A 22225-nucleotide genomic window follows, 5' to 3' on the forward strand; every position below is an offset into this window, starting at 1 on the left:
AGCTGCTCCCTAGTTTCCATTTCCGGGCCGTTCCCTGGCCCCGGAGCCTCCCCTCTCCCGGTTTCCGGGCCCCCCATCCCATTTCCGGGGAACCCTGGCCGTCTTTCACACCCCACCTGCACTTCCGGCCCCCCACTTTCTGTCTTCCTAGACGCCCTCCAAGCTCCAAAGCCCACTTCCGGCCCCCCCCCACACACACGACACCCGCCGGGCTCCCCCAGACCCCGCACGCCTTTACCCCCAGGGTTCCGTGAAGGGACCCTCCTCATGGTTGGCGGGGGGGGGGGCACCCAGCGCCCCGCCCCCCTCACCCCCCCAACCCCCCGGCTCCCGCCCAGCCCCGGGTCCCCTCCAGCCGCGGTCTCTCTCCCTCGAGCGCCTAACCCGTCAACCCCTGGCCCAGTCCTTCCGAGGACCCGCCACCGCCGCCGCTGGGAACAGGCCGAGTGTGGGGGGCGGGGGGGGCCCTAATCGCGGCGATGACACAACCCGGCTTCCTGGGACTTTCTGTTCCAGCTCCTCCCCGCCGCCGCCACCCCCCCCAACCTTCAACCCCTCAACGCAGCCCCCTCCCCCCAACCCAGGCCTGGCCCCGCCGCCGCTCGGAACTGCTCCCCAATTACCTAGTTGGGCCCCAAAGTCTCCGGTCCGGACTCGGTGGCGCGGCAGTAACTTCCTCCTCGCTCCCCCCACCCCCCCCAAGCGGCGGCGGCGGCGGCTCCTCGGGTCCCTTCAATTATCAGCTGAGCCGCAGCACCGCTCCCGGCGTGCGCCTCCGCCCGCGCCGCCTTCTTCCCTCCCCGCCCGTTCCAACACCCTCCGGGAACTACTTTGCCCGCCGCGGCTCAGGCTGACGGTGCTCGTCCGCGGGACAGGCCCCCCGCTGCCTACTCGCGGCTCCTCACATCGCCCCTCCCCTCCCCTCCCCTCCCCTCCCACCCCGCCCCCCGCGCCGCCTCGCCACTGCCGGGCTCGACTTCCCCCAGCGGCCTGCGACCTCCTCCCGATCCCTTCGAGGGACCAGGAAGGGGAATGTGAGACTTCGCTTGGTATCCCTCCGCCGGGGTCACCGCCCCCCCCCACCCCCGCCTTCCCCACTCCCCATCGGTGGTAGCAGGAACTAATTCCCCTCCGGGTCACCCGGGACCTCAAGGTGGATATTTCACGGCGCAAGAGTTCCTGCTAACCCTTGAATGAAGGGGATAATCATCCCCAAAGCTAGAAACACCCCGCCAGCTCGAAAGTAGGGTTCGGTTTTTTTAAACCATGGCTGTGGCCCCCGTGACCCCAGGCAGGCCCCGCCCCTTCCTGGTTGTCTTAGCGACGGCGGTGGCGTCCCAAGATGGCGTCGTGGCTGCCGGAGACTCTGTTCGAAATTGTAGGACAAGGCCCAGCGCCGAGCAAAGACTATTACCAGTTACTGGTCACCCGGTTCCAGGCAAGTGCGAACCGCGGTTTCCCTTCCTACCAACTCTCCGCCCGCCCCGGCGGAACGCGGAAGGCGAGCCGCGCTAGGCCCGAGAGCGACCGGTCGTTAGCCGGAAGCGCCGGATCCCAGCTGCGAGCCGGGAGATTTCCCCTCGTCACCTCGGCCTCCCGTGCGGGCCCGGAGGCCCGCGTCGTCCCTTGTCCCCAACCCCTAGCCCCGCTCGTACCCGGCAAGCCTTCTTGGCCTCCTCACAACGCCGCCCGCTCCCTTCCCGCCACTCGGCGTTCCTACCCGTCGAGTTCCCTCCGCGCGAAAAAAACCAGTCCGCGGCTTGCGTGCAGCCTCTCCGTCAGCGTGGGAAGGAGGGAAAGAAAAGACTCAGCCAAGTGTCCCGAGGAGGAGCCGGCCAGGGAGGGGAGAAAGGGAGGATTTCTTTTCCATGGTAGGGTTTAATTACTGGAGATTTTGTACATCTTATCGCGGGCTTTTACGTATATTCCAAGGCCAAGGCCACGTCAAAAAAAAAAAAAACTTCCTTGTTTCTGGGTGGAATTGAGCGTTGGAAGCTTTCCCCTTACCTTTTTGGAGCCCCTTCTATCCCATTGGAAAGAGCGCGGGGCGGGGGTTGGTACAAAAATGTTTCAGCTGCTCTGCGCGTCAGCCCCACCCATAAATGACATCTGCTCTACAACAATAAGACCGCGGATTATGTTATCGCTCGAGTAACCATCGGCCTATTTTTCTGACTACTTGAGCTGTTTAAGGTGGGCTTTTATGAATGATTTATTGTGCCCACGAAACTTACAAGTTGAACTGGGTCTCCACTCGGAACTCGTTTCTGATTTTCTCGCCGAGTTTACTTAACATCTGTCACCGAGATATTCGTGCACCTTGCACTTTTCCTAGATGATATTTCTGTAAAATGAAATTTAGAATTCTGTATAACGTACTTATTTTGGTGCACGTATTGACTGTTTCATCAGTTTTTCCAAGAGCACTTCAATAAAATAAACTGACTTTTGTAGCTTCAAAAGCATCTTTTAAAAAGGAATAATGTGTATTTTACTTTTGTATCTAAGATTTCTAAATATTACATGCTTAATGTCAATATTACAAACGTGATAGTTTATCGAACTTAAATTTTTCGTTAAACACTTTATAAGAAATGTTTGCACATTGAACTGGGATTTCCTAACGCCTGAAATTTACTTGTTTTGTACATTTATTTTAGAATTTACTATTTTCCATTTGCTTTAAGATGTATGAACCTAACAGTTCTTCACATTTAGCATGAATGACTGAACAGTATCATATGTATTCTGACTTCATTTTCTATTTTATCTACTTCAAGTAAGTTAGAATGTTCTGATTTTCATTTTGCAGTCATTTCCGTAACTTGTCTTTAAAACTTGTTTTTGAGTGTTTCTTTTCTTGTTATACTCAATGTTGCAAGCCTCAACAAACTGAATACTGTTTACCTTTTTTTTTTTTAGAAAATTAACCATAGGAGTCCTCTTGGTATTACTTTTCCCCAAGAATGGTTCTGTTGTTGATGTTCTTCAGACTTTTCTCCCTGGTCTAACTTGGGCACATGCCCTCCTCCAACTTCTCTCATGAAATTTTTCTTGCCCCACCCCCCAGTATTATTATTATTTTTTCTTTCTTTCTTTTTTTTTTAAACACATCAAAAACTCTTTGTCTATTTCAGGGCCTATATTTTTTCTGTCTGTTGCTTGTGTATTAAATTCTTTTCAAGTTCTGATTCCTTTATTTTTTTAAAGCAGACTGAGTATATTCAAGTTCTGCCAGTGAGAATTAATCTCAAATCTGATTAATTCACTCTCTTGTTAAAACTGGTTGTTAAAAATAGTAAACCCCAAAAATAGTCTTTTCAGTCAGATGTCTTGAGAATATGTTATTTTCTAACCACAATATAATTTTTCTAAGTCTCAACCCAGGAAACTAAACATCCAGTGAGAGACGATCTGACATAAATAAGTACTAAAAGACTAGAATTACAGTGTGTTTTATAAAATGGACTTTTTTCTGGAGTGACATTTTAAAATTGATTCCTGTGCATTTCTCCTCTCACTTTCTTTCTGCCTTTGTTCCCCGAAATGATGTATATTATCCAAAATATGCTCCAGATTTAGATGGTTGCTTCTTTTACTGTGATTCCCTTTTTTATTCTTTTTCATTGCTTTTATTTTTGTTTGCTTTAAATCCAAATAGCTGCACATTTGACATGGATTTAAAGACAGATAGATCTCTCATTAGAGCATCATACCATTGTCATAGTCTAAAATATATAAATATTGTATGTTACTAGTTCCTTTGTCTTCTTGCTTATACGGTGACATCAAGTACATGCTTGTAGAGACATTCCCAGTTAACAACTGGATGCTGTGATTTTTTTTTTCCTTTCAAAAAAGGAACTTAGAGAATATAGCTTGAGGTTAATATAGCTTAATTCTCACATCTGATCTTTTTAGTGATGATCCAAAGGCATAGAAAAATCAGTGTCCTGCTTTCTAAATCAAAGATTTACCCAAGTATTCCTACTCTAGTTTTAGTAGTATATATTATATTGGGTTCTAATCCTTTGAAAACTAGCAGATTCATAGTTAGGGCCAGAAGGAATCTTAAATATAGTTCAGACCAGGGATATTTCACCTAGTTTCTAAGAAAGTCTTATGTTGTGTTTCTGAATGAAGATCCTTCCTTTATTTTAAATCAGCAACTTGTAATTTATTGTGGGGATGCAAAATATAAGAGGATTCCTGCCTTCAAAGAGTTTAACATTCCTTCAACAAAAATTGAGCACCTTTTATATGCCAGGTACCCTTTCTAGATTCAGAGAATCATCAGTGAACCAAAGTCCCTCCTCTCCTGAAGCATATAGTCTAGTGGGAAGAATATAGGTAAGTGACTTGTTTTCTATAAACACTCAAATGCTTTAACTTTTGTTTTAAGTACAAAGGAGATTCTTGAGGAATTGCCAAGTTAATGAATAGCTCAAACATTTTAAAATCTATGAGTCCAGAGGAAGCAAAAATCACTTTAGACTGTGAGGTGTAGGAGAGCACTATGACAAGTTTTTTACTCTTGCAATTATGTCTTATCTGTTCCCTTGAAATAGAAGTGTTGCTTAAGGTGGTCAGAACTAGTGACTTGGATTTAATGTGACAAATACTGGAAAACTGCTAGAAACACTAACCATATGCTAAGTAGATAAGAGTTGGCAGATATGGCCTGTTGCTCATAAAAACACAGGTGGTTGGCCCAAGAACACAAGTATGTTATAGTCACTCCAGCAGATGAAAGAAGGATGAAGAATTATGAAATAGATTAGTCTTATTTTATCTATCTCATTAAATCTTAGAACTCCCAAAAAGACACCTGAAGCTAATGTCATCTGGGAAAAAAAAAAAAATCTGAAAACTCACTCCCCGAAAGTGGCAAATATTTTTGACATACTTTAGAGCTGTAACACTGATAAACTGAGAACACCTGAGGCCCCATGCCAGTCTGTGACAGGAAGCTGTCATTTCGGTGACTTCTGAAAATGGAATTAAAACTAGACTTGGTGGCAGTTGTTTGAAAGAGACTTCACAACAAAGAATTGTGCTGCTGACACTTCTATCCACTGACCAACTTGAAAGATTTAAAATTTGGTACAGTCTAATAAAAATGTCAATCCAAACACCCTTTGGCCAAGCATATCCATATCTAGGATTTTATATCCAAAAATGTTTTCCCATGTGTACAAGGATATGTGAGCAAGAATGTCCACCAGTGCTCGCTTCGGCAGCATATATACTAAAATTGGAAGAATACAGAGAAGAATAGCATGGCCCCTGCACAAGGATGACATGCCCATTTGTGAAGCATTCCATATTTTTGTTTGACAGAACACAATAAAATTTTGTAAAAATGAATCCTTCAGTAAAAAATAAATCACACACACCCCCAACAAAAAAAAGAATGTACACCAAAGTAAATAATTGTAAAAATATCTTTCCATAAACTACTATACAATCTTGAGCCTTCCCAGGGGGTCCAGTGGTTAAGACTCCACCCTTCTACTCAGGGGGCAGGGGTTCGATCCCTGGTCTGGGAACTAGGATCCCATATGGCACAAGGCACTGGCAAAAATAAAAGGATGAAAACTATTATGCAGTCTTTTGAAAAAGATGTGCTGGATCTCTTATTTTTTCAGTTGACTAAATAAAATCTTTAACAAGGAAAGCAAGGGTTAAACTTGTATGATCCCATTTTAAAAAAGAGCACCAACAGTTTTTATTTTGTTTTGAATAAATGTTAGAGGGAAAAGCTAGAGGGATTCCCTCTCATGGATAGAGTTATGGATTGCTTTTGCTTTCTCCATTACGTATTTCTGACAGATCTGCAATTTTCCCTCAGGAATATTTTTATAATCCGAGAAAAACAATAAAGGTTTAAAAATGAAGATACAGAGAACCTTTAACTCTTCAGAAGTTGCCCTCCTCCGTGTATCGTCTTCCTCCTGTTTCACCAGTGCCACCTTAGAGCCACCTCCCCCACTAAACCATGGGCCACATCAACAACTCTGTCACCAGGATCCTGCTGTGTTGTACTTGTGAGGGGGGTGCGTGGGGTTCACACAGTAGGAAGTAATGTTTACTCCAGAAATTCGGAGGAGGTGCAAGTTGGGTTAATGGTTGCTTGTAAAATTTTAAGGAGTTCTTACTGAAACTCCTGGTCTTATGTGTTTGCTTTCGTTTTTGCTTTCAATGTAAGTAGTAATTACTTTTGAAAAACTAAGGGACAGCCCACCCTTGCCTTGTTGGGTGTGTGATCATACTAATGAGCTATAAAAGACACGTGGAGGGAATTCCCTCTTGGTCCAGTGGTTAGGACTCGGTGCTTTCACTGCTGTGTCTGGATTCCATCCCTGGTGAGAGAAGTACCCTAACTGACTGAACTAACCTTCAGTGCCCTGGCTGTGATTCGAGCATCGAAGCCAGAAAAAAAAAAAAAATGAGAGAGAGATGTGGAGAATAAAGTAAGGCAAAGATGGTTTGCTGAAGAGATTTATTTGCCCTCCAGTAAAGCTTAAAGAGGGCTTCTCTGGTAGCTCAGACTGTAAAGAATCTGCCTGTAATGTGGGAGACCTGAGTTCGATCCCTGGGTTTGGAAGCTCTCCTGGAGAAGGAAATGGCAACCCACTCCAGTATTCTTGCCTGGAGAATCGCATGGACAGAGGAACCTGCTGGGCTCCAGTCCATGGAGTCCACAAAGAGTCAGACATGACTGAGTTATTAACACTTTAAAGCTTAAAGAACGAAATTTCATAAGTAAATTGAAATCATATCAAATAGACATTCAGATTACACATTTTTGGGAACTTGAATGGGACGCACTCAGCTTGATATTATGTTGGTATTTTCCCAGGGGACTCACGCACCCCTAAATCACGCTCTGCTATAGCCGTGCCTCACTCCACATAAGAGTCACATGAGTGGAGAAGATAAAGCAGAAGCAAGTAAACAGGTCTGCCTTTACCCCTTCCTTGGCCTTAGTGGAACTTGCCGCTGATGGAACTTCACAACCATGATGCCTCTTCTACCCAGTGCCCACCAGCCACCACCAAAATGTTTACGCAGAAAGAGCTGCTGCTCTTTTTCAAGTCCAAAGTACAGCGGCACGCTTGCATTCACATGTTTTCCTCTCCCCAAGTGCTGAGGGCCAGACTCACCCCACTCTTCTTCAAATGTCTCTCAAAGGCCCTCTTCCTCAGTCTGCAAAGACGAGCTGTTCCCTTCTTCGCTGCCTTTTAGGACTTCCCGCCCAGCCGTGCACGCTCATCCAGGAGTGTTTGGGTTTTTCCTCCCACTCCTCCTGACAGCAGCACCTGAGGTGAACATACCCTTCCCTGCCCTGCAGGTTCAGCCAGGTGTTCATGCCTCCCACATGATTCCTCTTCTCTTCCTCATATCTGAAACACCAGAAAAATGATCCCCAGCCCGGGACATTTCAGAATGGGCCCCACTCGAGCCGTGAAATCACTTTTAATCAGAAATGTAAATTCCTTTTAATATTTTTTAAGTGTCCTATGGCACTTTTCAGAGGAGAGGGAGGAAATAATACCAACAAGGTGGTTAGTTTTTAAAAGAACAATATTCAGTACTTTATTATAACCTAGTCTTCAAATGGGCTCCTTAATCCTCACTTCAAAATTACATGAGAACTAGCCAGAGCTCCAGGATCGGCTTCTCCCGGGTAAATCGTTCATTCAGCATCTCTTTGAGTGCCTACTCAACCTGGGCAGTTAATTTGGTCTCACCCTCCATTGACCAGGTTTGTCTCCTAATTATATGGGGCAGTAGAGCACTTAATTGGGAGTCACTGAGTCATGGGTCCTTTTATTCCTTCTGCTAGCCTGCAAGCCCTTGACCTGGGGCAAGACACTTAATTTGTCTCAGTCCCAGTAGCCTCACCAACATAATAAGGTTACTAGTCTAAGAGATCACTAAGGTTTATTCCATCTCTGAAATGCTGTTTCGTGTGAAAGTAGTGTTCGACCCTAGGAAAAAAAGCACTAAAAAAAAAATATTTTTTTTTCTTTAAATTAAGCATGCTTTGCAGATCTTTAGTGGCTCTATGACCTGTTGTAAGTTTCACCTGCCTGAGGTTTCGTGTCTTCATCTGTAAAAACGAGCAGTTCATCCCTGGGCTGCTTCACACATCATAGTGAGAACCAAAAAATGTCAAAAGCACTCTGGGCCAGGGTTTCTCAAAGAAAGGTCATGATCAAATAAGACTGGAAAATCCTGGGTTCAGCACAAATCTATTTGCTTTTCTTCTCCAAAATTTCTCAGAGGCTTTCAAGTCCTGCTGTGCAACAGGATTTCTCCGAGAGGAAACAGCAGGGTGAGCTTTTCCTACCAGCACGTGACTCCGAACCCCTTTTCCTCTGTGTGTCGCAGGATCTGAGGTTCTATGGTTGCCCTTTGGAAAAGACCCAGCAGTGGGCCTGCTATACAACACCGAAGACTGAAGAAATCTCTGTTGGGCATTCGTGTCGCCTTACCTTCTTCCAACGCCAAACCAAACTTCACTTTTCCGTGAAAACAACTATTGTGACTGGTTAGTCATCTCAGGACTGTGTTACTTTATTTATTCTTACCATCATCTTGTTTCCACAGAAATATCTATTGATGTCTTGATTGGGGTTGTAAAGCATGTGTAGGTTCCATTTGTGGTGAACAAACATCTTTGCAATGCCAAATTTTCAATCCGAAAACATAGTATTTCCTTCCTTTTAGAATTTTTTAGATATACTGAAGTTTGCTCAAAGATTTCTTACAGTATAGAAATGTTACATATATCTTGTTAACTTTCTAGGTGTTTGACTTTTTTTGTTCTCTTGTAAGTTAAAGTCCTTTTTACACTTGGATTTTCTGGGTTTTTTTTGCTCCTAGTAAATTTCCTTTCATCTAGTAATCTTGCTAACTCACTTACTAATTCTGGTAATTTGTGTTTCTTTTCTTTTTCTTCCAGTTTTATTGAGATATATTTGACATACAGCACTGTATAAGTTTAAGGTGTACAACATAATGATTTAACTGACATACATTAGGAAATGACTCCCACAGCAAGTTTAGAGAATATCCATCTTCTTATATTGATACAAAATAAAAAAGAAAAGATTTCTTAGGAGAACTCTTAGTATTTACTCTTTTAAAACTTATATAGATAACATACAACAGTTTTTAACAGATCTAGTTACCATCTGTCACCATACAACGATATTACATGATTATTAACTGTATTCCCCACTCTGTACATTTCATGCCTGTAGCTCATTTATTTTACAACTGGAAATTTATACCTCTTAATTTCTCAGGTATTCCATTCATACTCCCACCTCCTTCACCTCTGTCAACCCTCAATACCTCCCTACTCTCTATCTATGACTATGTTTTGTTATATTTGATTATTTGTTTTTCAGATTCCACTTATAAGGGAAATCGTACAGAATTTGTCTTTTTCTAACTTTTTTCACTTAGCATACTACTCTCTAAGTCCATTCATGTCACAGATGGCAATATTTCATTCTTGTATGGCTGAGTAATACTCCACTATACATATAGGCCACATCTTCTTTATCTGGTTCATCTGATGATGGACACTTAGGTTGCTTCCATATTCTAGCTATTATGAATAATACTGCAATGAACAAAGGAGTGCATATATCTTTTCAAATTAGTGTTTTTGTTTTCTTTAGAAAAATACTCAGGAGTGGAATTGCTAGATCAAAGACACTTGCTCCTTGGAAGAAAAGCTGTGCCAAACCTAGACAGACTATTAAAAAGCAGAGACATTACTTTGCCTACAAAGGTACATATAGTCAAAGCTATGGTTTTTCCAGTAGTCATAAGTGAATGTGAGAGTTGGACCATAAAGAAAGCTGAGCACCGAAGAACTGATGCTTTTGAACTGTGGTATTGGAGAAGACTCTTGAGAGTCTCCTTGGACAGCAAGGAGATCCAACCAGTCCATCCTAAAGGAAATCAGTCTGGAATATTCTTTGGAAGGACTGATGCTGAAGCTGAAGCTCCAATCCTTTGGCCACCTGATGCAAAGAACTGACTCATTGGAAAAGACCCTGATGTTAGGAAAGATTGAAGGCCGGAGGAGAAGGGGACAACAGAGGATGAGATGGTTGGATGGCACCACTGACTCAATGGACATGAATTTGAGAAAGCTCTGGGAGTTGGTGATGGACAAGGAGGCCTGGTGTGCTGCAGTCCATGAGGTCACAAAGAGTTGGACGTAACTGACCAAGTGAACTGAACTGATGGTAGTTCAGTCCTTAAGAAAACCAACCCTGAATATTCATCGGAAGGACTGTTGCTGAAGCTGAAACTCCAGTACTTAGGCCACCCAATGCAAAGAGCCAACTCACTGGGAAAAGGCCCTGATGCTGAGAAAGATTAAAGGCAAAAGAAGAAGGGAGTGGCAGAGGATAAGATGATTGGATGGTATCACTGACTCTAGATGAATCTTCACAAACTCAGAAGACAGAAGAACCTGTCGTGCTACAATCCATGAGGTCGCAAAGAGTTGGACTTAGCAACTGAACAACAACAAATGGTAGTTCTGTTTTTAATTTTTGAGGAACTTCCATCTGTTTTCCATAGTGGCTGCAATCATTTACATTCCCTTCAACAGTGTACAACGGTTCCCTTTTCTCCACATCCTCACCAACACTTGTTATTTGTTGTCTTTTTGATAACCATTCTGACAAGTGTGAAGTGATATCCCATTGTAGTTTTAATTTGCCTTTCCATGATGATCAGTGATGTTGAGAATGTCTACTGACCATCTACATGTCTTTGAGAAATTGTCTGTTTAGACCCTCTACCCATTTTTTATTCAGGTTACTTGTTTTTACTGTTGTTGAGTTGTATGAGTTCTTTGTATATTTTGGATATTGACCTCTAATCAGATGTAGTTTGCAAATATCTTCCCCCATTCAGTAGGCAGCCTTTTAGTTTTATTGATAGATTCCTATGCAGATGTTTGTTTGACATAATCCTATATGTTTATTTTTGGTTTTGTTTCCCTTGCCTGAGAAGACAGATCCAAAAAATAATTACCAAGACTCATATCAAAAAATGTGCTGCCTGAAAGAATCTATAATTCTTTTCCACTTTCTGACACATTCATGTCATCTGAATAATGACATGCATCTCTTCCTTTCTGACCTTCATGTCTTCTTTATCCTTGCCTTACTGCATTGGCTAAGACTTCCACTAAAATGCTGAAGAGAAATAATACCAGGCATTCTGGTCTTGTTCTGACTTTGGAGGAAGACTTTCAACATTTCACCATAAAGTATGTTGTTTGCTGTAAGTTTTTTAAAACTCGGATAAACTATGTTTCCTTTTATTTCAAGTTTGCCAAAAGTTTCTGTTTTGAATGGATAGTGAATTTTATTTTTAAAAAATCTTTTAGCTGTATACTAAAATTTGCTGTTTTTCTCCAAATCTGTCTTTAGATCATTATCAGTTGTTTGCTTCTTGGCCCAGGCCCCTGTGCTCAACATTCCTAAGTAATACCTATTGCTTTTCCATGCTGCTGCACCATTGTTCTTGTTCAGTAGCTGAGTGGTGTCCTAAGCTTTGCAACCCCATTGAGTGCCGCGTGCCAGGCTCCTCTGTCCTTTGCTGTCTCCAGGAGTTTGCACAAATTAATGTCCCGTGGGTCGATAATGCTATCCAGACATCTCATCCTCTGCGGTCCTCTTCTCCTTCTGCCTTCAATCTTTTCTAGCATCAGTCTTTTCCAGTGAGTCAGTTCTTCACATCAGGTGGCCAATAATTGGTGCTTCAGCTTCAGCATAGTCCTTCCAATGAATATTCAGTCCTTTTGGATTGACTGGTTTGATCTCCTTGCAGTCCAAGGGACTCTCAAGAGTCTTGTCCAGCACCACAGTTCAAAAGCATCAACTCTTCGGGGCTCACCCTTCTTAATGGTCCAGTTCTCACGTCTATACACGACTACTGGAAAGCCAGTAGCTAGTTTTGTTGATCTTTTGTCAGCAAAGTGATGTCTCTGCTTTTTAAAATGCTGTCTAGGTTTGTCATAGCTTTTCTTCCAAGGAGCAAGTGTCTTTGCTGTGTACTTGGCCCCAGTCACCCAGGGGACTTCTATTGGTCACCCCACATCCAAATCCCATCCTCTTCTTTAAGTCTCATCTGAAATGTCCACTTGACATTTCAAATCAGTAGGGAAATGGAGAACCATTCTGTAATTATCATGACAATTGGCTATCAAATTTGTCACAGAATAGAAACAGTTAACTAAATCCCTATCACACATTAAAAAATCTGTACTCCTGCACTATAAATTTTTTATATGGATTTAAAAACTTAGTGCTATGCACACAAACGTACACTATGAAAGTTCCATACAAAAATAAGACAGGATAGCATTTTCATTTGGAGGTAGAGTCTACACAGTATTCTGAACCTGAAAGCCTTAATGGAAAAGAATCGCAGATCACGTACATGTGAAATAAAGTTGTTTCTTCATGAATGATACTTCAAATTAATAAATTGCCTGTGGAAAGTGTTGGCCACATATTTACCAGGCAAAGGGTTAATATACCCCACGTCCAAAGATTTTCAACCTGACAAATTAATAAGGAAAACAGCCTTATGGAGAAATGGGGGCTATGGACAGTCACCTGAAGAAATACCACATGACTAATAAGCATATGAAAAGATGCTTACTAGTAACCTTACTGAGTGATCAAGGAAGTTTGAAAACCACCAGATTCAGATTTTCCCACTGGCAAAAACAAACCATCAGGTTGTCAAGGCTGTGAGAGGTGGCTTCACTGAGTGCCATCAGCTCCAGGACCGTGCCAACAGTACCAGAATGGAGCACCTTCCCCTCCAGAATCTTGCCGTCCACAGAGAGACAGGCAGACCAACCACAGAATGTGATCTGTACAGCAGAGAGATGATCTCGCTAGTGAGGGCCTTGTAGGGAATCCCGAGTAGTTGGCAGTGATCAGGGAAGACTTCAGGAGAACTAGACATGTGACGCTAGTGGTAGAGAATGTGCCTGTCAATGCAGGAGACACAAGAGACTTGGCTTGGATCCCTGGGAAGGTCCCCTGGAGTAGGAAATGGCAACCCACTCCAGTGTTCTTGCCTGGAGAATCCCACAGATGGAGGAGCCTGGCGGGCTACAGTCCATGTGTCTCGAAGAGTTGAACACAACTGAGTGAGCACCGATGTGAGCCGAGACCAAGACAAAGAAGAAGTGGGGACAGTGCTGTGGGCCCAGGATGCAAGAGCACAGAGCCTGTCCCCAGGGTGGGTGGTGGTCACGCTCTCTTGTAGAGGGTAAAGCTGGCTGGGACCACCGCGAAGCAGCCAGGGAGCAGATCAGGCAGTGCCTGGTAAATCTTGAAATAAGACTTGATTCAGCCAGTCAGTGGTTTTCACATTACCTTTTGGTTTTGCAAATAAATGCACTTGGGAGGCTCCACAAGCATTTTATTCCAGTCTCCTCTTTAGGAATATTTTTTGCTAGTTTAAAGCTTGTAAAACCAAAAAAATACCTACACCCTCAAATATTTTGTATACTAAGTTTTATCACCTTAACTGTGCTTCCAAAAGCTAGATGAACATATTTTGGTGCAGACCACAGAGGAAAGCATCTGTCACTGCTGTAAATACAGTAGAAAGTCTTACAAATTTGTCATTGTTTGGGAAGGTGGAGCTCTGACCAACTCTCTGGAGTCCTGCCCATACAAGGCAGGTATAATCAGAGCAGAGTTAGCCTGAAAATCAGTAGAGGCTAAGGAGCACCAGCTCTGCACAGAATCTTCAAACCCTGAGAGTTCATTAAAACACATGAGCCAACTTGTGGTAGAGTTTCAACACACAGTAAGTGGTTTTCAGTGCTTTTTGTCTGAATTTGGCATTTGTGATGAGGCAAAAATTTAGTAGATAGTTGTTAATCGCATTCAACTCTGAAACAGAAGTCTTTAAAAAAATTTTTTTTGACATGGACCATTTTTAAAATCTTTATTGAATTTGTTACCGTATTGCTTCTGTTGTTTTTTTATGTGCTGGTGTTTTGACCATGAGGCATGTAGGATCTTAGCTCCCCCAGCAGGGCTTGAACTCACATCACCTGCATTGGAAGGCGAAGTCTTAACCATTGGACCACCAGGGAGGTTCCTAAAATAGAAGTCTTAACTATTCCCACACTTCTGGATTTCCTGGATCCTTTGAATTGAAGAGCACTTATTCTAAAATCAGCCATGCGAAGTTTTTTTTTAATGTGATTTCAATTCATCCATTCAACAAATATTTGAGTGCCTCCTGTCCACCAGGTGCTACCGGGCACTGTGCCAAGCACAAAGGATACAATAGAGTGCAAAAGTTCATGTTCTCAGGTCCTCATGGAGCTGGATGCTAATCAGATAAACCTTCAAGCCAAATTAAGATGTCAACCAAACGATGTCAGCCCTGGTAAGTGCTGTCAAGGGGAGACACCCACGTGCCTGAGGATGTGGCCTGGTCAGGGAGGTCATGGGAGGTGCTCCGGAGGAAGTAAAGCTTGAGCTGTGGTCATGAAGATGAGTGAATGGAAAGAGGAGGGCAGGGAGCAGGTGGCTGGGCCATGCCAGCTTCCAGCATTGTCCTGATATGGAGAGAACCAGAAGCCCTTGATTTTGAAGAGGATGGAGTGGCATACCCTATCCCAGTGATTGCAGGGCACACCTTTTTTTTTTTGCATCTTCATATCTCCAAAATCAAAGTGTTAATTAGCAGTTTTTTCTTTCTGAGCTAGACATAAAATAATGATACATACAACTAGAGTTGATGAAGTATGGTGATCAGGTTTTGCATTTTTAAGAGATTACTCTGGATGTAATGTGGAGAACAGACAAGATTATCTGCATGGATCAGGGTTTTCTTTATATTACAGTAAAATGCAGAAACCTGCTCCTGCTGCTGAGTAACGGTAATTTCACTTTCACCTATACTTCACTGTCTAATTTCAAAGTTCTCCTTTTTTCAGAAGAGTTTCTTTGTTCTCATAATTATTAATCTGAAATTATCATAAGATCTACATTAAAAAACCCTTTTATTCAATAGATAAGTTTAAGTTGACAGAGAAAAATCTGTACACAATGTCCCTTAATAAAAGGGTTTTGGGGGCTTCCCTGGTGGTACAGTGATTAAGACCTGCACTTCCAATGCAGAGGGCATGGGTTCAATCCCTAGTCAGGGAACTAAGATCCTACTTGCCCCCACAGCCAAAAAATAAAGGACAGGGAAGGGGAGTTCTGCTATGGAAAACTATGGTAACTATACTGTTTAGCTGATAGGGATCCCTTGAGGATTTTTGCAGAGAAGAATTATCAAAACTGCCAACAAAACTCTTAACTCTAGTTACAGCAAAAAGAAGTCATGAGGGAGAGGGAGGAAACTTCATGGGAATGAAAGGAGGGAAGTGGGTGATCAGACTCTTGAAACTCCCATTTTCTAGATGGGGAAGAAGAAAAATGGAGATAAAACTTTTAATCTTATAACCATCTAAAGGACTTCGTAAAGTAAGATATACAAATGATTGACATGATTCCCTTCCTTTCCTTTATCCTAGTAAGCTCCTTTAGTTCCAAGATAAGTCTTTTCTGTAAAACCATTTTGTCTCTTTGGTTTTTTGTTTGTTTGTTTGTTTGTTTGTTTAAGGAAGAGATTAGCATTCAAAAGTAAAAAACTGTATACACATTCAGACCCTTTCACACTGCCCTCTGTTTCAGTGGCCACCCCCAGCCCCTCAGTGACTGGTGCTCCAAGTAAGACATTCTGAAGAGCCTAAGAGACAGTTGGGTACATTTTTAGTGCTTTAGTATTTTGCTTACTCTTCCAGATTTCTTTTTCCCAACTAGTAGATTTTAACCAGTGACTATGAGGCTTCCCTGGTGGCTCAGAGGGTAAAGTGCCTGCCCGCAATGCGGGAGACCTGGGTTTGATCCCTGGGTCAGGAAGTTCCCCTGGAGAAGGAAATGGCAACCCACTCCAGTATCCTTGCCTGGAGAATCCCATGGGTGGAAGAGCCTGGTGGGCTACAGTCCATCGGGTCGCAAAGAGTCGGACACGACTGAGCAAGCTCACTTCACTTCACTTCAAAGAATCTTAAGTGAAATATAAATTACTCCTCAACATTACCTTTGAATACTGGTTTACTTTGTTTTGTTGGTGGTTTCTTGGAGGGAGGTTAGTAACACCAAGCTCACTCTATTAAAAGACACAGCAAACATATCCTCATCATTGTACCCACTGCAGTGTCCTATGCCTTTCACATAAGGATTGTGCGTTTGGGAGTAATTCTGCCAAAATAGTTAGGTGTGTATCTGATTTGTGGAGAAATTGGCCATACAACCCATGTAGCTATTGGTTATGGATTGAATTATGTTTTCCCCAAAAAAGATACTTTGAGGTCTTAACCCTATTACTTCAAATGGTGGCCTTATGTAGAGATTGCAGATGTTACTACTTAAGTAGGGCAGACCCCAAAGCAGTATGACCACTGTCTTTATAAAAAGATAGAATGGAGTGTCACGACCAGGGCAGAACTGGAGTGATGCCTCAAGGAATGCCGAAGGTTGTCAGCAAACCACAGAAGCCAGGAAGAGGATTCCTCTACAGGCTACATAAGGGAGCGTGGCCCTGCCAACGCTGTGGTTTCAGACTTCTAACCTCCAGAACTGCGTGACAATACATTTCTGTTATTTTAAGCCAGCCAGCTTGTAGCAATTTGTTAACAGCAGTCCTCAGAAACCAACATAGTATATTAGGATATTCATGGCCACTTACTCAACTCACCTGAAATAGGTCGGTGGAAAAATATAGTTGTATGGATCCGTCAGTCATTGCATACCTCGTCTTAAGTTGCCATCTGCCACATGTGGTCCCCCATCCCTCCCCTTGTCACAGTTAATTGGACCAAGGTGGAATCTGTCTTTGAGCCCGCGGCTCCCTTGGCTAACCAGCAGCCATGTGATTTGTGTATGGCCTGATGTGGAAAAGATTTGAACTAAGAGTCTCAAGGGGATATGATCAGTTAGCTGCAGGGAAGTGAAATAGGAAGGTAAAGAGGAAGCTTGAAAAGGCCACTCTTAACTGTAATCTACTGACCGAGAGAGGAGCAGAAAAAAAGACACTCAGAGCAGAAGAGAAAGGACCATGGAGGTGGGGGGGTGGCACAGAGTAGGGAGCTTGGAGCTCAGCTTTGGTGAGTTGGCAACTTGCCTCTCTACACTCGTCCTCACCTTTTAATGAAGAACTCAACTTTGGGAGTTCTCTGATGGCCTAGTGGTTAGGATTCCAGGCTTTCACTCCCGTAGCCAGGGTTCAATCCAGAAAAACAAACAAACAAACCAACTTTTAGCTGGGCTTAAAGTTGCCCGGCCAGTAGAGTACATGACCCACCATCCTGGAAAGTGAGTTGTTCAGTAGCTCAGTCACGTCCAACTCTTTGTGACCCCATGGACTGCAGCACACCAGGCTTCCCTATCCTTCACCATCTCCCAGAGCTTGCTCAAACTCACGTCCATTGAGTCAGTGATGCCGTCCAACCATCTTGTCTTCTGTCGTCCCCTTCTCCTCCCGCCTTCAGTCTTTCCCATCATCAGTGAGTCAGCTCTTCGCATCAGGTGGCCAAAGTATTGGAGCTTCAGCTTCAGCTTCAGCATCAGTCCTTCCAAAGAATATTCAAGGTTGATTTCCTTTAGGATTGACTGGTCTAATCTTGCAGTCCAAGGAACTCTCAAGAGTCTAGGTGTGGCCTTGAAAGTAAGTATTCAGGACTTATTGGGGGTGGGGCAGGAAGAGGGCGTGGCCTTCCCATATGGCTGCTGAGAATGAAAGCCAGGGCCAGGGAGAGGTGGACAGGGAGGTCAGCTCAGCCCCCGTCTCCCCTGGCACAGCAGCCAGGCTTCCCAGAGCTTGGGAACTAGCGCGCTCTGCCACTCCACCTTCGCCACACGGAGTCCCTTTGTCTCTCTTCCTTCTTGTGTCTCTCCTGTGCATGAAAGTGTCAGTCAGGTCCTTTGGATTCCTCCTCCCACAGAAGGCCCTCAGTCTTCATCATGAGGAAGCCTCTGGAGATAATGACAGACTTCTTGGCAGTTCAGTCTTCAGAGTCTTGAGGACCCACAAGAGGCCAGGAGGGGAGGGTCTGCAGCTCTAGGCTGGCTTCCCTTCACAGCAGAAGTCGGTCCCGTCTCCCCTTCTTCTTCTTCCCTGTCCCTGGGCCTCCGTGTCCTGCTTGATGCTGGCCCTGCCAGGTGCCCAGTACTGGGCCTCAAGTTCGCTTCCTCCAGAGAGAGGACCTCATGTTTTCTTTCAACCACTGGTCCCTGTTGGGAAGCTTTTTCCATCAGACCTCCCCACTGGCCAGACAGTCCTGTGTATTGCTCCTCCTTGGGTCAGGTGTCAAGTTGACCCTTTTGCCACCAGCATCTGTCTTCCTTCTTATAGTAACAGTACCCAGATTTTCCTCTGAACAACGCCTCCCTCCCCCTCATTGCACATGATTTGAATAGCTGGATGCCACATTGTCAATGGCCAGGTGACATGGAGAACCCAGTCCCAGCCAATTAGATGCTTAGACTGTTGAGAAAGGAGCGTTCCCTTCACCTCTGCTGGGAGCTGTAATGATGTCAGCCAGGGCGATAGGGGAAGAAGCAGCCAGGAGGTAAAAGGCAGAGCAGGTCTTTGTGGTAGGGTTTGCAGCTCCTGGAGCCTGCTGGTCCCACTGCAGTATAAGCCAGTGAGGTTCTCTTTTTCCCTCAAACCAGTTTGAGAGGGTTTTCCATCACCTCAAACTGAAAACGTTCTGACTGGTCCAGGTCAGATGGCCCCCTTGGTCCAGTCGGGAGTGGCTGGGGTGGCCAGCCAGGCGTCACCTGTAGAGCACAGTGTTCTAGGGGAAGGGCAGCCTCGGAGACAGGAGACTGAGTGAGACGGGCATTTTGAAGTTCAGCATCTCCAGTGTGAATAAGAGCTTGCAAGGCAAGATCAGGTGGCTATTGTTGTGAGACAAAAGTTAAATTTAAAAAAAAACAAACCAGTAGCTGTGAAAAGCAGGTGAGCAGATACGTGAAGCCTTCAGGAGCCCTGGCCCATTGGTGACTTAGCTGGCGCACTGTGGCTCCGTACGTGAACCTAGACCAGCTGTCTAGTGGACGGCTCCCAAGATCTGGTCACAAAAACTGCCTGAGTTCATGGGTTGAACAGAGGCGCCCGGTGCTGAGTAGTGTGTTTGCTGAATTAAGTTCCTCCCACCCTTCTCTCTCAAAAACTACCTCTCCCAGATACTCCCCACTAGAGATCAGCTATGTTTGAGAAATCATAGCTCAATTGAAATTAAAGCAAGCAAACAAAGGAGATATTTGTGTAGATGTTCTAGGCAAGTTTACATTTCACATTAAAACACTTGCATTTATTTAACAGTTCCATTCCAGCTGTTTTATAAATATTATTATAGTATTCCAACTAGAAAAATAGTATCACTCCTTTAAACGCGATCGACTTGCTTAAAGCAGACAGATAGAATTCTTTTATTAGTACCTAAAAATCCTAGACTTTGTTACCATTTTAAGTATAAAAGAAAAAATTTCTGATAAAAGCTCGCAAAACTCATCTAAGTGTTAGAAAATGGTGAGGTTAGTTAGACTGATTCAGAAGAGAAACTTTATGAAGGTTTAGGGATTTATGAGCTAGTTTGAACTAGGTCTAGACAGCTAAAGATCATTGTTTTTTTTAGAAGCAGTTTTGGCAAAGCCGTAAATCCAGTGGAGGGGGAATGGTGGGAATTATTGAGATGGGGCCCAGGGGAGGCAGGAAACAGCAATGTGGTCAAGGAGAGTTTGTAAATAGTAACCAGTTTTAGTAGTTTGACATAGCAGTTAAACATACGGATTCTGTAAGCCAACTCCACCATTCTCTAGTGGGCTACAGGCAAGTTACTACCGGTTGCCTCAGTTTGTTCAACTGAAATATGGGTCTATTAATGATACCGCAGAGGCTATGAGAAACAAGCTAATCAACTTCAAGAGCCCAGGACAAGGCCTGGCACATTGTAAGTGTGCTATATATTTAGTAGTGCTCAATCATTCAGTTGTGTCTGACTGTTTGAGGCCCCATGGACTATTACCTGCCAGGTTTCTCTGTCTGTGGGGATTCTCCAAGCAAGAATAATGGACTGGGTTGCCACTTCCTACTCCAGGGATCTTTCCAACCCAGGGATCAAACCCAAGTCTCCTGCGTTGGCAGGTGGATTCTTTACCACTAGCACCACCTGGGAAGCCAGTATTTAGCAGTAGTAGTAGTAACCAGTTTGGGTTGTTTTTTTTTTTTAATATTTATTTATTTGACTGTGTTGTGTCTTAGTTGTGTGTGTCAGATGCGATCTTTTGTTCTGTGTGCGGACTCAGTAGTTGGGGCTCATGGGCTTAGTTGCTCCATGGCGTGTGGGATCTTAGTTCCCCGACCAGGGCTCGAACCTGCATCCCCTGCATGGCAATCTGTACTCTTAACCCCTGGACCACCAGGGAAGTCCCAGTAATGAGGTTTTCCATTGGAAGTGGAGAGATTTAGTAGTAGAACAGTACTCATTCCTTTAAATAAATAAATAATGCAAGCCCTTGCATGGATGCTAGATTTATTGAGCTACTGATGCTCAGTTATACAGTATTGCACCACTTCAGTTAAGGCTTTTAGTTTGCATTTGGCTCAAAAGTAGTTGTAACCGTAGGTTGGCCAGTTTAAATACTGTGATTCCCTGTTGGATAGATGCATAGTCTTTACACCCAAACATTAATGCATACAAAGCAACGAGGCATTGTTAAATAAAACAACAATCGTTACTGCGCCTTAGACTCTGACCAATTACACATGATTAAAATTACTTCCCGAATTCATATCCACAGTACTCATCCCCCATCTAACATCTCAACTAAAATGTTACACTTTCGGGGACTTCCCTGGAGGTCCAGTGGTTGAGAATCCACCTTACAATGCAGGGTACTCAGGTTCAATCCCTGATTAGGGAACTAAGATCCCATGTGCTACCGAGCTACTGAGCCCACGCACCACAGAGAATCTGCACCTCAACAAAAGACCCTGCACGACTGAAGGTCTCTCATGCCTCAAGGAAGACCCGACACAGCCAAATAAATAAATGTTTAAAGAAGAAAATTACACATGTGAAACAAAGGCAAAAATACTAAACCTGTGCTTTTGGCATGGCACATGCACTCTGCCTGAGCAAGCAGGGGGTTCGCAGAATCTGCAGCTGTAGAAGCTTTAGAAAAGGGTTCACAAAAGTTGTGTTCATAGATGTGTGTGCAGTGGGGGGGTCTACAACAAAAAGTGTATTTTGAAACAATTTTTCTAACCTTTATTTTTGACTGACGGTTGCTTTACAATATTGGTTTGATTTCTGTGATACGCCAACAAGAGCTAACCATAGGTTAGTCCTCTGTACAGTCTTTTGATGATTCCACTCATTACTTTTTAAGTCAGTTAAATGTATACTTAAAAAAAAAATCTCAGTGAAGAACACATGGCATCTGACAGGACTAAAGCCTCCTTTCAGAATTGATCACCTTGTGCCTCAAAATCAGGTTCCTTTCCAGACAGACTGGGTTTAGCATTTTTCTAGGTTCAAGTCTGGCTTCTCCCTCCTTGAATTTACCCTCTTCCTTCCTTTATGTCCAGCTGGACAGTTGGAAGTGGAATCCTGTCCTTCCTCCCTTTGGACTCTGGTGTTCATCCCTGTCTCCCTCTCCACCCCCGCCATCGCTCTTTCAGACCCTCCACCTGGTGTGACTACTTTGCGCTTAATTTTTCAAATACTGAGAGGAAAAGGCCATCGATCCTCATTATTCACAGACTCCAAGTCTGTGAATGTGTCTGCTCCCTTGGGAAATAACCACCACCACTGCCCGCCCCTCATCAGTATATTCCAGATACTTTCCCAGTCACCCCCAGGGCTCACACAGAGCAAGGATCCATATCGAGGTCCACCTTGGTCGAGTCCACCAGCAGGTTCCCGGCTGACACCAGTCAAGGTGATGCTCTGCCTCCTTGTTTCAGTTCATTCTGTCAACAAGTGTCCTTCTCACGGTCTATTTAGTGCCATATTTTCCTCATTTGTGTGCTTTTTGTTGGTGATTTTGCTCTTTAAAATGGCCAAATATAGTGCTGGAGA

At 43.9% G+C, this 22225-nt stretch overlaps 2 protein-coding genes and 1 non-coding gene across 3 annotated transcripts in view; 2 read left to right on the plus strand and 1 right to left on the minus strand.

Annotated features, from left to right (window-relative positions):
- Positions 1–699, minus strand: part of TRIP12 (thyroid hormone receptor interactor 12) — a 153294-nt gene extending 152595 nt beyond the window's left edge. The window contains exon 1 of the mRNA XM_068967672.1: positions 624–699. The gene's annotated coding sequence lies outside the window, so the exon portion shown is untranslated. The remainder of the gene's footprint in view (positions 1–623) is intronic.
- Positions 700–1342: 643 nt separating this feature from the next.
- The window catches only part of FBXO36 (F-box protein 36), a 98480-nt gene continuing 77597 nt past the window's right edge, over positions 1343–22225 (plus strand). The window contains exon 1 of the mRNA XM_068967674.1: positions 1343–1438. Coding sequence (XP_068823775.1) covers positions 1343–1438 — 96 coding nt within the window. The remainder of the gene's footprint in view (positions 1439–22225) is intronic.
- LOC138077368 (U6 spliceosomal RNA) lies at positions 5225–5331 on the plus strand. Its single transcript, XR_011144805.1, has one exon. It is a non-coding gene; the product is annotated as a U6 spliceosomal RNA (small nuclear RNA).

Source organism: Capricornis sumatraensis, chromosome 3 (genome assembly GCF_032405125.1).
Source record: "Capricornis sumatraensis isolate serow.1 chromosome 3, serow.2, whole genome shotgun sequence".
Classification (NCBI taxonomy): Eukaryota; Metazoa; Chordata; class Mammalia; order Artiodactyla; family Bovidae; genus Capricornis; species Capricornis sumatraensis.